Below are 13,696 nucleotides of genomic sequence, written 5' to 3'. Positions count from 1 at the left end.
GAACTAAATTCAGAAATTTTAAATTTTTAAATAGTTATTGTCTGCTCCTTTCTACTTTGAGAATTCTAATTATATGAATATAAGTTTCTTGGTTTTGACACAGTGAACTATTATGACTGATCTGTAAATTCTTTCTTCATTTTTATTTTGGACAGTTTTTATTTTTATATTCAGTTATGTTTGTAAATAATTCATTTTCAATTTGCAATCTATTAAAAAAATTTTAAAAAAATAAAATAAAATAAAACAGGTTGAAAAAATAAATAAAATAGAGACAAGAAAAGAAAAAAAAACCCATTTACAGAGAACTCTTGTGCTGCTGGTATTTTCAACTGCTTCACACCCACTGTTCTGGATCTACCATGAAGTAAATTTCTACTGAATTCAGCCTGTTTTTTAAAAAGCTTAACTGATAAAGCTTATTAAGATAATATTCTAGGTGTCGGCCAGATAGCTCAGCAGATTAAAGCGCCTGCTTAGAGAGATGCAAGGGCCAGGGGCTCAATTCCCCAGCCTGCCTTGCTGGCCCTGCCCCCGGGGCATGCTGAGAGGGCGATTGAGACTGGGCCTGGTGACACATGCCTGTAATTCCAGCTCTTGGGAGGCTGAAAGCAGGAGAATCTCTACAAATCTGATCTACTAGGAGACCCTTCCCTAAAATACAAAAATAATAATAATAACACTATTCTGATACCAGGGCGAACTAAAATAAATTAGCAGGAAGAGCCATTTCTAATATTCCACTGCTGATCCTAATCTCTTCCAAACAACATTTGCACATTGTGTTCATGAGAAGACTTTTAAGAGGCTTGAGTTCTGAACTAGACAGAGGTTTTAGAAACAGAAGAATAATTACAAGTAAGGTAGAAACTGGGTTAAATTTCAAACACTCAAAAATACACCAATAGAGTGTTCTAAAAACCTCAAATAGGTCAATGAACTAAGAAATATTCTGCCATACCAAGAAAATATCTCATCATACACATAACTTTTCTTTAATGAGAAAATACTCTTAAAATGAATACCGTCAGTGGCTTATAGCAAAACCCATTTGAAATTTATGCTGCAGAGAAGACCTCATTAGTAATCAAAATTGAACAAGGAAAACATTTCTTATAAACCAAATTTTAATTGAGTTTCTCTCAATTATGTTTAAGTGCACTAAACTAAGTACTAAAATGAATGTCACTTTCATGAGTAATTTCTTTGGTTTCCTCTAAGATGATATTTTCTGTAGAGGAAGGAGGTGAATTTCCTAAAGAGAGTCTAACAAACCATTTGATTATAAGATTAGATCACTAGATTCTTGGCAAAATAGAACACATCTTTTACAAATAAAAAAAAAATGCATTCATTATAAACCGACATACCTTCTAGAGTTTTATAGAAACAACTAATACCAAACGTCAACTGCGGCCTTGGCTCAAGGCTAACGTGAAGTGTAGGAAAGTTTTGAAAAACTTGTCAAAACACAGTGCTCCTGTGTAAACTCACCAGAGGAACATAAAGTTCAAGTTGTAGATTATTCTTGTATGTTTTTAAAGAATAGTCCCGGGCCTTCCTTGTGGGGGGAGATGACCCTGCCTTCGATGAATCGTCTTACCTAAGTTTAATTAAGCTGATCTTGAACTTTCAAGCGCACGGTGATGGCTGCCCCTTCCTCATGGTCTGCTGTTACATATATGGGGGCAAAGTGTCCCTTGTAGGCTGCAAGGAAGCTCCACAGCCCCAGGTCCTCCTGGGGAGTGCTGTCAGGGACCCCCAAGTGGCCTCAGTCTCATTAGCTCCAAGGACACATGGGTCCCCGTGAAAAGCAATCTGTTCAGAAATTCACTGACACGGAGAGTCAATTTCTATGAATCACTAACTTAATATTCATTAATAGCTTTTAGGTTCCTAATCCCTTACTGAATATATTTTCTTCCATAATTGCTACTTTTCAAAAGGCTTGCCAAAGTAGGCATTTCTATTCTCTGAAAAGTGCAGAAGGGAACATCATGTTTTATATTCATCTGTGATGAGCTTATGCTAATGTTGCAGCTCTGGAATACAGCGACCGTAGCTTTCCCGGCATAATCATTCATTCTGCTTTGAAATGAACTGTTAATGCTGGCAGTGTAGATTTTTTTTTCTTTTTTTAATCTCTTTGGGTCATGGTTTTACAATTGTTTAAAGTGCATGGAAAAAAATAGATTATAGACGAAATCATTTTGAAATGTTGAAAATCTCTACTTTCTAGTTTCATTTGTTGGCCTATTTATTTTCTCCTATAAAATCTGTGCAGAACCCCACTGTATTGTAAAGTAATTGACTTCAATTGTTTGAGATGCCATTAGCCAATGAATGAAGTTTTCCGTAATGTAATTTGTGATCCGGCCTTTTTCATCTACTTGTTTCCTGAGAATTAGCATGTTTTCAAATAAAGCCTATTTTTTCCATCATCCTCAATAAAATAAGGGTGTGTGGATTTCATCCAGACTGAGCGTCAAAACAAACCCACACACATAGCATTGGCTTAGTCAGTAGAGGACAGAGGAGGAAGTGGAGGCCTATGGGAATTAACACCGAGCACCAGGCGGCTGCGATTATGGGTTGAATGAGCACTGCTGAGCTTCCTAACACAGCCCTGGGAGAAGCCTTGGCTCCCTGGGCAGCTTCCTAGCCACAGCTGGGGAATTTCGCCTTCTCTAGCTGTACTTCAGGCAGACCTGGCACCTGCTGATTTTCTGCCGCTGGGCGTGGCCATCTTTTAAGACATCTGGTGATGGTCCAGAGGAAAACTGCAAGTCTGGCCTCACCGTGGTCAGCCAGAAGCTGTACTCGTTTGCAAAGAAGTGGCAGGTTCCCCGTCGGCCTTGGCATTCCAGGAAGGGTGCTGCTCGGAAGTCCTGCAGGCAGCTGCCAGGTGAGGTAAGGGCCTGCCCTCCTCCTTGGGCCCCAGCTCCTGTGTGCTACCCAGAAGAAAGAAAAGGATTAGGGCTCAGACACATGCAGACAGCCTGGGCCTAGGCCTGGTTGTGACATTTTTCATTAATGGTGCTATCAGGACCAAAATGCAATCTGCGAAGAAGGAATAGGAAGCGTGCTGGGTGTGCTCACAAAGTAGCACCAACTGTGCTATGGGTGAGGCAAATTCCTCCTGGAAATTCTACCAACATGCTAAAATAAACAAACAAAAAAAAGGACAACAAAATGTAACAGCAGCCCATGTTTCCGCAGACTATGGTTTGCAGCGGTTCTTGGGCCCCCGTGTCCTCCTGTTGTCTGCACAGAAAACACAATTACAGCCCGGTGCACAGACGTGGGGAGAAAGAGCAGGTGGACGGCACTCACCATCAGGAACGAGTACCCAATCCAGAGGCTCCGCCAGTTCCTTGGGCATGGAGGGATGGACTGGTCCTGGCTGTGCACGGCCACCGCCTGCGCTGGGGCCTCACACACAGCACAGCGGCTGACATACGGCCTGATCTCCTCCTCCGACAGCGGCATCATGGGGAGCGGCGCGGCGCTGGCCAGCCAGTAGGACCTGTCGTTCCTCCGGGCATAGTGGCACACTTGATGGATGTTGCAGTAGGCAAAGGGCAGCGTGCTGAACATGGGAAGGCAAGACCCCGCCAGCCCTCAAGGGAAGAGGAGACAGGAGGTGTGAGCAGCCTTTCACACGCATGGTGCTCACACGCCTACTCTGGCGGCTGTGGCCCTCACCAAAGCCGCCGCCACAGTGCTGCGGCTTAGCCTTATCTGTCATCCCTCCCATAGGAGCTCCAGGGCAGCAGCAGTGCATCTGTCCTCAGGGAACCCGGGATCCAGGACAGAAAGTCTGAGCAGTCAAGAAAATGCAGCCCGCAAGCCTTGGAATGAGAAGCAGGGATTCCTGGGCCTCCCGGAGCCTGGCTGGAGGAGACGCAAACACACAAAGGATGGAGCCAGCTGCAGCCACAGCAGGGACTGTTCCAAGAAGACACAGCCTCCATGGAGAGGCAGAGGCCCAGAGCACAGGGCCCAGGGAGCTCAAAGCTCAGCGCGGGGCGGGGGTCCGTGGGGGAGAGAGGTCTCATCTGCGTGTGTGCTCAGCTCAGAGAGAAATCAAACCATCAGACCGGAGGCCATGGGCCTTGGCGGGGCTTGGATTTTCTAGCGCATTGGGATGGGTACTGGTTAGACCAGAGCAGAAGCCAGACTGGACAAAGCCAAGCAGGCAAGAGGCTGATGCCATTCACCAGTGCACAGAAGGCAGAGAAGCAGAGAAGCAGACAGGTCTGAAATAGTCACCTTCCCTGTGTCCTTTCCCCGTGTTCAAGGACAGCAGGCCACCGTGATGGGAAACACGGCAGTGCCCAGTGGAAAAATAAAGACAGTGATGTAAGCAGCTGCTAGCCCCCAGCCTGCGCCTGCGTGCCCTAGCTAATGCTGGGCCGTGGTCCTGCAAGTGTCTGTGAGACTCACCGCCAACCTCTGCTGTATCCTTCTTGGAACCTGCTCCCTCACCACTGTCTAGGAAAGACAGACACTTAGGTCCTCACCTTGGAGCTGCTCCCTGCAGCTCACAATCTACTCCTGAGAGTGGGCAGGGAGGCCAGGACTCAGGGTGCTCGCCTGCACTCTGAGGCAGGAGGGTTGGAGGTACCAGCCCAGCCTGGGAAACTCAGCAACCTGCCGGAGACTTCCAGTCTCAAAACTTTAAAATAAATAAATGGGTCTGGGGATGTGGCCCAGGGCAAAGGTTCTGAATTCAATCCCTACTAGTGCAAAAAGAAAAAGGAAGAAGGAAAGAAGAAAGCAAGGGACACCCAGGGATGACCCTCCAAGTCAGGCACATTGCCACCAAGTGCAAGTAGATTGGGGAGTTGAAGGTGGCAGGTACCTCGACAGAGCTGTCAGGAGCTCCTCTGACCCACTTACACACAAACACAGGGGCTCAGCACACCCCCTGAACTAATTTGCATGTGGAAATGAAAGCTGCACTTTATAGATTTATAGTAAACCTATCCCGGAAGGGTTCTTCCATCATCATCATCATCATTATCATCATCATCATCATCATCATCATCATCATCATCATCATCATCATCATTTCATACTTAGGCCATCACCCTGAGCTGCACCTCCATTCTTTTTTTTTTAGTTTGTAAAACAAGGTCTCAGGCCAGCAAGATAGTTCAGCAGACTAAGCACCTGCTGAAGCAAGTGTAGGGACCAGGGTTCAATCCCTGGTACTGCATTCTGCACTGGCCACACCCCTGGGTGCACTGAGCTGGCCACAGAGATCTGGCATGGTGGTGCATGCCTGTAATCCTAGCACTGGGGAAGCTGAAAACAGGAGGATCACTATGAGTCCAAGCTGTATAATAAAACCCTGTATCAAATACATTTTTAAATTTTTTTTTTTAAAAGACGGGGTCTCAGCTAAGTGGTTAAGTTGCTCAGACTAGACTTGAACTTGTGATCCTCCTGCCTCACCCTCCCAGAATGCTGGGGTTACAGGCACACCCCACAGAAGTATCCTTTTTAAAGAGCAAACAATAACTGATTGTTCCTTGTATATATAAAGGTAATGTCTAATGCATAGTAAACATTTAAACTGATGATGGTCTTGATTTTGTTGTTGACATTGTATAAAGAGTTGTAAGCTGGAATTCCTCTTGAGATTTATTAAAAAAAAAAAAAAAAACACTTGATAAAAATTTTTAGAAGAAGGGCCAGTCAAATAGCTCAGCAGATTAAAGTGCCTGCAAGCAGGCGCAGGGGCCAGGGATTCAATCCCTGGGCCTGCAGTGCCAGCCCCACCTCGGGCATGCTGAGACGACAATGGAGACTGGGCATGGTGGTATGTGCCGGTAATCCCAGCTCTTGGGAGACTGTAAACAGGCGGATCACTAGGAGTCCAATCTAGTAGTGAGACCCTGAACACCCTGTAGATCCTTCTCTAAAAAAAAAAAAAAAAAAAAAAAAACTTTTTAGAAGAATAAAAGCAAGCAATAAGCAGCCCAATAATAACCATATCCAGAACGAGATACTTTAGCATCTCATAAGTCCCAAATTTAGTAGAATTAGTTGAAAATTAGCATAATTAAATATCAACCCCATAACCATTGGTGATCATTTAAGAAGCTGATGGGTCTGACTCTTTAGCCAATGTTTACTCTCTACACCCTGCCATGTGTGGGCATGCGGTGGGTCCCTACCGAGGTCTTGGTTGTGTGCTTTCTCCTGTCCTTCCAGGTAGAGCAGGCTGTACCCACTCCAGAGCCGGGGCAACCCCACGGGGCAGGCAGGTTCCTCATCCGTTTGGCTATGAACCACGAGGAGGAAACCGCTGAGGTAGCTGAGCCCATGACCTTTGGGGCCAGGATCACCAGTTGGACCAGGAGGACCTGAAGGCATAAAGAAAGAAACACACAGCTGAAGGAGCTCCATTCAACAGCCACTCCCTGTACCTCCACCCCAGGCTGCAGGAAGCACTGCGGGAACAGAAGGAAGCAGGAGGTGGCCTGTTATGGTCTGTGCCCAGATGTTCCCCCAAGCTTCATGCAGTCACGGGCTGGGCTTCTGGAGTTTATGACTGACTCGGGGTCCAGCAGTGGAATTATGGGTATGAGGCCTCAACCCACCCTCAGTTGGGCAGCCTGCATATAGTATAAGGAAGGGAAAGAGGCTTGCTTTCTCGCTCCTCTTTTGAGTTCTTTCTGCTTTTGCTGTTTCCTGCCACCATGAACTGCTTCCCTCTTCCATATTCACTCTGCCTTAGAGCCAGCTAAGTATGGACTGAAACCTTCGCAAACTGAGCTAAAAAAAAAAAAAAAAAAAAACCTTTCCCTCCTTCAACTTCAGGTGTCAGGTATTTTGTCTCAGCAGCAAAAGACAAGTAACTAAGACAAGGCCCTTTCCCAGGAAGGCCCCTCACATTGTGCTGTGCACATAGCACAGCCACCCAGCTGGCAGCAGCCTCCTGGAGCCAGTTTTTGCACTGGTGGTTCAACCAATAGTAGATGGAAAACACTCTCAAATCTTTGCCTCCATAATGCACGTGGAAACTCTGCCCTGGCATTAGTCCCTGAACCGCACAGCATAACCAACACTTAAAAGCACTTATATTAGGTGCTATCAGTAGCCCAGGTGCCATTTAATGTATATAGGAAGATGTACACAGGTCGCATGTAAATACCGTGCCCTTTTCTATAAGGGAGTTGAGCACCCTGGGACTGCAACATCTCAGGGATTCCTGGAGGGGGGACTGGGTTTAACCCAAGCAACTTCTAGGTGCGGGGGCTACATTAGCAGGAAAACCTTGTCCTCTGTGACTGTACATTTCACTGGAGGGCAAGAAGTGACAGCAAGCACAGCAGAAAGGGAAAAGATGTAACAAAAGTACTGGCAGGAAAAGAGCTGGGGTGGGGGTGTGCTGGGAGATAGCTCAGCAGCACAAGCACAGGCCTGGAAGGTGCAAGGTCCTGAGTTCGATCCCAGTACCAAAAATGCTCTCCAGGCCCAGCAAGCAGCAGGTTGCAGCCTGAAAAGGGCAAGTGCTTGGGACCCACATGTACACTTTTGATTTCTTTTATGAGGGACAGGAGAGGGAGAAAGACCTAGCATGAGGGTTCTTATTGGCAGACAAGAAGTGAACAGTTGTATAAAACTTGGACTTGAGACACTATAGAGAACAAAGTGTGTGTGAGTGTGTGTGTGTGTGTGTGTGTGTGTGGTATTGGGGTTTGAACCCATGGCCTTTTCACTGAGCTAAATCCACAGCTCTAGCCCTTTTTATTTTGAGACTGGGTCTTGCTAAGTTACTAAGTTGCTCTGAGTGGGCTCGAACTTTCGATCCTCTTGCCTCAGTCTCCCAGTGTGCTGAGGAGACAGGAGTGCATGGGCTCCATCTCTTAGACACACAAGCTCATTTTTGTTGCAGACACCACTCAGCCCTTTTCACTCACTTCTACCCAGTATCAACCTGGAGTTGCACTTACATTCTTAGCCAGATACTCTCTGAAGATCCCACTGTGTCGTACAGTCTTTGGTGCTCTGCTACCTAATGTGCTCCCCTCCCTCCCTCTCTCCTATCCTCTCCCTTCTGTTCCCTTCATATTTTTGATGCGCTGGTGATAGCATCCAGGGCTTTGTACATGCAAGGCAAGAGCTCTGCCCCCAAGCTGTACCCCAGCTCCTGCATGATACTTTAAATTTTTTTTCTGCAATGTCATGCCTACCCTTTGGCTACTCTAATTTTTCCCTGGAGAACCTGGTACTCTATATACATGCATTGTCAGTTTTACAATGAGATGAAGTAAATTCAAAAAACCAGAAGCCCAGCGTGTCAGCAATCAATGGGTGAGAACTGCCCCCCTCCCAGGCCCTCAGCATAACTGCTCGAGGGTGGCCACATCTTGAGCAAGGCTGCAGGACCGCCAAGGAAGGCCTTCAAGGTGAAAAACCACCAAGCCAGTTGCCATGATGTGGAGCAATTGGGGAGATCACTGTAGAAGCACAGGCCTGGACGAGTTGCATGATGGTTTACCACCCATGAGATTGCAGGAGATGCATCTAACTCTTTTCTGGTGCTTTTATCTCCCTGATACCTGTTGAGCTGGTATCTAAGGCCGATGCCCAGCAGTAGCAGGGTGGACATGCTGCTTCACCAGGCAGAGGGCCTTGGCCTCCAGTGCAAAAAGAGAAGAAGCTCTTTACCTGGTGCTCCAGGGCAGCCAGCCTCTCCACTGTCTCCTTTGTGTCCAGGAGGCCCAGGTGACCCAGGGATGCCATCCTCGCCCCTCCTGCCATCCGGCCCAGGTTCTCCTTTGCACCCTGCACAAAAGTTCGCAACAGTGATGGTGAAGACAGCATGATTCCTGCTGGCAGTGGCGTGTGCACGCTTGCCAGCCGGTGTCATCACCCGCCTCGCTGCACTAACTTTGTCTTCCTGACTGCACAAGTTGGAGTTTTACAACCTGCACCGGGCCTAGTGGGGCTCACTAAGGTTCCAAGAGGTCAGGAAACCTGACCTTGATTAGCTCAATGAGCCAGGAAAGGGATCAGCCAGATTTAAAGTCACAGGCTGAGGTGGTGTTGACACAGAGGTTTTCCCATTTTCTTCCTATTACTGTGTTTCTGCCTTTGAAATTATTAGTTAATATTAATTAAATATTATCCTTCATATTTTTTAAGCCTAGGTGGAAGGATGAATGGAAATGAAGAGGATTCAGCTGAGTGTCAAGTTTAGAGCCCAATAAGAACAGTGTTTTTGAAAGTAGCTTCTCCTTGAACGTCCAGCATGTGCTGGGTGCCAGGATGAGCCCTTGCCATGACTGTCCAAAGCTGTCTTCTGGGCAGCCTCAGGACTCCAGGCTCACATGGAAGGAGGGAGGGAGACTGGTCAGAAAGGGCCAGGAGCAAGCAGTGTGCAAAGCAAACTTAGCTGGGGGCCTCTGCATGCCTGGCCCACAGCCCATCAAATAAGTAAGTTCACAAAAGACACAGACCCATTCCTGTGCTTACACACCATGCCCCCTTGAGTGAAGGATGTAGGAGGATTGAGAAGGCTTGATCTGATTTGGGGGAACTAGCAGGACTCAAGGTCCCTAGCTAGCCTCTTCGCAGCTGTCCTGAGCACTCCCACTTGGTCCCCTCTGCCTCTGGGTGCTAACCTTCCCCCACTGACGCACGATGCACACAAGCAACATCCTGAAGATACAGCTTGCTGTTCCAGTGAGTGAAACTCAAGGAAGTTCTGACTTCAGCTCTCCAGCATCTGTCTCAATGTGACTAGGCTGGAGACAGAAGTCTGCATTTCCAAAAATGCCCCAAGACACTACTAACTTCACAGCCCACCTTTGAGAACCACTGTCTAGCTAATAATTTCAATTTTGAAACTCTTTGGATAATATCTTTGCTATATTTTGAAAGTACTATTTCTGCCTATTTTTTCCTTTGGGGATATAGATAGATAGATAGGTAGATAGATAGATAGATAGATAGATAGATAGATAGATAGATAGATTTTCTTTTTCACTTATTTACCTATTTTTTAAAGTAGAAATTCTGGGCCAGCCAGATAGTTCATTGAACCTAAAGTACCTGCTTAGGCAGACACAAGGGTGATTCAATCCCAGTGTGCAATGCAGGCCCCGCCCCCAGGGTGTGCTGAGACAGCAATTGAGACTGGGCATGGTGGCGCGCACCTGTATTCTCAGCGCTTGGGAGGCTGAAAACAGGAGGATCACTATGAGTCTGACCTGTGTAGTGAGATCCTGTAGACCCTGTACTAAATACATAAAAAAATAAAATAAAAAATAAATCAAGCTACTTTAGGGTTGGCAAGATAGCTCAGTGGACTAATTGCTTGCTTAAGTAAGCGCAGGGGACAGGGTTCAATCCCTGGCACCACATGCCACGCTGGCCCTGCCCTCAGGCATGCAGAGCAGGCAATGGAGTCCAGGTGGTGCACATCTGTAATCCCAGCACTTGGGGAGACAGAAAACAGGAGGATCACTATGAGTCTGAGCTGCGTAGTGAGACCCTGCACCAAAAAAGAAAAAAAAAGGAAAAAGGAAAGGGGGAATTTTTCCCCCCCGATTTTTTTTGAAGGAACCATTATTACCACCGTCAACCAATTTTTTTTTTTTTTTTTTCAGGCGTTTTTTTAGTTTTTTTTTTTGCCGTTGGTTTCTCGGTTTTTTTTTTTTTTCCGTTAAGGAACTTGGTTCGGGGAAGGGTTTTTTGTTTGATTGGTTTCATTTTGTTTTCGGGTTTTTTTTTATTATTATGCTTTTTTTTCATCATGGGTGCTTCTTGTAAGAAGTATATCGTCCAAAAAGTTACTTGTCATAAGCAATTTTTGGGTAAACAACTTTTGGGTGTAACCTACAGTGTGGGGCAGGGTTTCTCTCCCTAGAACTTTTGGCCCTTGTGGTCATAAGTCCTGTTCTCCTGGAGACCTGTCCTGTATGTTACAAGGTGTCTAGCAGTACCCCCAACCTTATTACCCAAAAGTTGCTTATCATCACCCATGAGAAGTACAAAAGACCTTAAATCAGAGTCATTCCTTGAAGTCATTCCCCAGTCAACCATGACAGGACCCAGGGATTTGTTAGAAATAAGGAATCTTACAGCCCTCTCCACAACTGATGAGCCAGCATCTAACGTGGGACCCAGCAATCTGCATTTAACAAGCTTTCTCAGGGACCTGGATGCTGCAGAAAGCTTGAACATTCAGCCTTCAAAGCCACTTGCAGCTCTGGCTCCTGCCCTTCAGGGTACGTTCCCACATGACCCTGTGCTTGACACATTTGTCCTGATTTGCCCAGTTCCTTCATTTTGCTCCAGCCTGTTGCTCCAAAGGGCAGGGCCTTGCTAGATTAATTTCTTTCTTCTAGAGCAGTGAGCTCCAAAGCAATCAATAAATAATTCATGTATGTGGTTTAATAAATTATAGCTCATCCAGTAAGACAGTGTTCTGCAGCCAGGGCAGATAATAGTGAAGGAAAGTTTGTAATGACAGAGAAGAAGTGGCATGTTTAGCAGAGCAGTTTACAAAACACTATGCCTAGGATCATTTTAAGGACATGTGCAGAATTGGGCAAAAGGTATACAAGCAATAATATCCTTTAAATTTTTTCTCTTTACTTTTTATATTTATCTGTATAATAAGGATTTGCTTCCCCTTTACTGAATAACTGTCCCCAAGCTCATGCCACCACGTCCCACTTCCTACTGTACTTGTTCCTGCACAAATAGTTCTCAACACTGTGTGCTTCTACTAACTCAAGAATGTCAGGCAATGTCTGGACACATGTGTGGTTGTCCCATGAGGGAGGACACTAATACCTGCGTGCAGAGGGACAGAAGCCTGCAGTGCTGCTAGACAGCCTACAACACACAGGACAGCCCTGTAGGACAACTGGGCTTCTGGCCACAAACACAGATGGTTCTAGGTTGAGAACCCCTGCCCCATGCTGTTTGTTACCCCAGGGATCATATTCTCACTCCTTGAATATTCGTTTCACACCTCTCATAACACAGGAGTGTGCAGGGATCCGACACAGAATAAGAGAAATCCTGCCTCCAAGCTGCTAGGGCCTCAAGAGTGCTGCATGGCAAATCACAGCCTGAGAGCCCCACTGACAGGTTTGTGGGCATGGTTCTGCTGGCCATGCCTACCCACGGAAGTATCGTCTGCATTGTTCTCAGGCTGCAGTAACAGAACTGAGCAGTCACAGAAGAAACCAGCTGGCTCCAAAGCCCGCAGTACGTGCTACCTGGATCTTTATATCAGATCCCTGGTCCTGGGCCAGGAGGATGCACAGAATATGTAGGCCAAGAAGACAAGGCCTAAAGATAAGTCAGGATGTGAGAGGGGCGGTGGCCCTACAGGCCCAAAGGGTCCTGGGGAACCTGGGCTGTGAAGCAAATTCACTTGAGACCCTGGGGGAGCAGGATGCTTTGCCCAAAGGACTGAACAAGCTTTGTTTGGTAATAATCCCATGCTGTAGAAGAGGTGTGCTCGGCATGTTGCCACTGTCAGCAGGCAGGATCAGTGGTGCCCATGAGGGGACACGAGGAGCCAGTATAGCCCCGCCCTGTGCCTGGTGGACGCTGTGAGCACACCCTCTCAGCAGCTCCCATCCTGCAGAGGGAGAATCCTGTGTGCATGCAAGACCGCCGCCAAACTGCTCAGAACTTACCCAGGGTGTTTTTTCTTCACTACTCTGGCCGTTTTCTACACTGCCATGACGAATGAATCCCACCATCACAGGGACTCAGTTCTGATGTGGGGGAAAAGCAGTGGGTCTCGATTTTGGCTGCCCGCTATGAGCATCTGCGTGGCTTATGATAAAAGCACTTACACGCAGGCTCCAGCTCCCTCTGTGCCCCACTGTCCTGGCCTGAGGCCCAGGATGGCCTCTCTATAATACAGCTCAGGTTTCTGAAGTGAACACGTTTACAAACGTCACCGAGATCCAGGTAAAGTTCAGACTGTGACGCAGCACTCCTGGGAGCCACAGGGTGCGCACCTGGTCCTCACGGAGCAAGGGTGTAACTGCACACTAGTTGCTGGGTTATTGGACGAACCTGCCTCTCCTCTTTTCCTGCCTCGTTGGAGGACAATTCTGGCTCCTCCAAGCCCAATCTCTCCAATCCTTGTAGCTCTGCTCCTGCGCCAGCTCTGGATGGGATCTCAGCAGCTCAGCCATCCGTTACATGGATGTTACACCTGTGGAGAAGGACCCTAGTGCCTTCGGCTTGGAAATCCTTCAAAGCATGAATTATCATCTCCATGACTGATGCTCTGGTGGGTGCCTCTGCTGTGAGAGTGGAAGACTCGAGAAGGGGAACACACAGCGTATGCGTCTTGGCATCGCCCACAGCAGTACAGCACTTTAGAGTGGAGGGAGTCTGGAAGCGCTTCCTGAATTGAATTTGCATACTCCTCACAATAGGTCACATCTTCTATTTGAGAGGCTTTTTTCCTTTAATCACTGAGCCCCAACTCTTGACATTGCAAATATATGCATAGTACGTATCCTAGCTTGGTTTCATCTATCTATGTATCATCTATCATCTATCTATATCTATTAACCATCTACCATCTATCTATCATCTATCCATTTATTGTGGTACTAAGGATTCACCTAGGGTTGTCATTCTGAGCTACATCTTCTCTCTCTCTCTCTCTCTCTCTCTCTCTCTCTCTCTCTCTCTC

At 46.8% G+C, this 13,696-nt stretch overlaps 1 protein-coding gene and 1 long non-coding RNA gene across 2 annotated transcripts in view; both read right to left on the bottom strand.

Moving 5' to 3' along the window:
* Positions 1-518, bottom strand: part of LOC111818583 — a 20,379-nt gene extending 19,861 nt beyond the window's left edge. The window contains exon 1 of the long non-coding RNA XR_002822539.1: positions 295-518. This is a non-coding gene — a long non-coding RNA (uncharacterized LOC111818583). The remainder of the gene's footprint in view (positions 1-294) is intronic.
* A 139-nt stretch (positions 519-657) lies between these two features.
* Col4a4 (collagen type IV alpha 4 chain) overlaps positions 658-13,696 on the bottom strand; it is a 160,733-nt gene continuing 147,694 nt past the window's right edge. Inside the window, exons 42-45 of the mRNA XM_023723057.1 lie at positions 8,686-8,802; positions 6,186-6,374; positions 3,334-3,620; positions 658-2,951 (exon numbers count right to left, since the gene is read on the bottom strand). Of these exons, the coding sequence (XP_023578825.1) occupies positions 2,688-2,951; positions 3,334-3,620; positions 6,186-6,374; positions 8,686-8,802 (857 nt within the window). The 3' untranslated portion in view covers positions 658-2,687. The remainder of the gene's footprint in view (positions 2,952-3,333; positions 3,621-6,185; positions 6,375-8,685; positions 8,803-13,696) is intronic.

This window comes from Octodon degus, unplaced genomic scaffold, assembly GCF_000260255.1.
Source record: "Octodon degus isolate 3935 unplaced genomic scaffold, OctDeg1.0 scaffold00096, whole genome shotgun sequence".
NCBI classification, from domain to species: Eukaryota; Metazoa; Chordata; class Mammalia; order Rodentia; family Octodontidae; genus Octodon; species Octodon degus.
The sequence above is the reverse complement of the archived record's forward strand: the minus strand, read 5'-3'. Positions and strand labels throughout refer to the sequence as shown.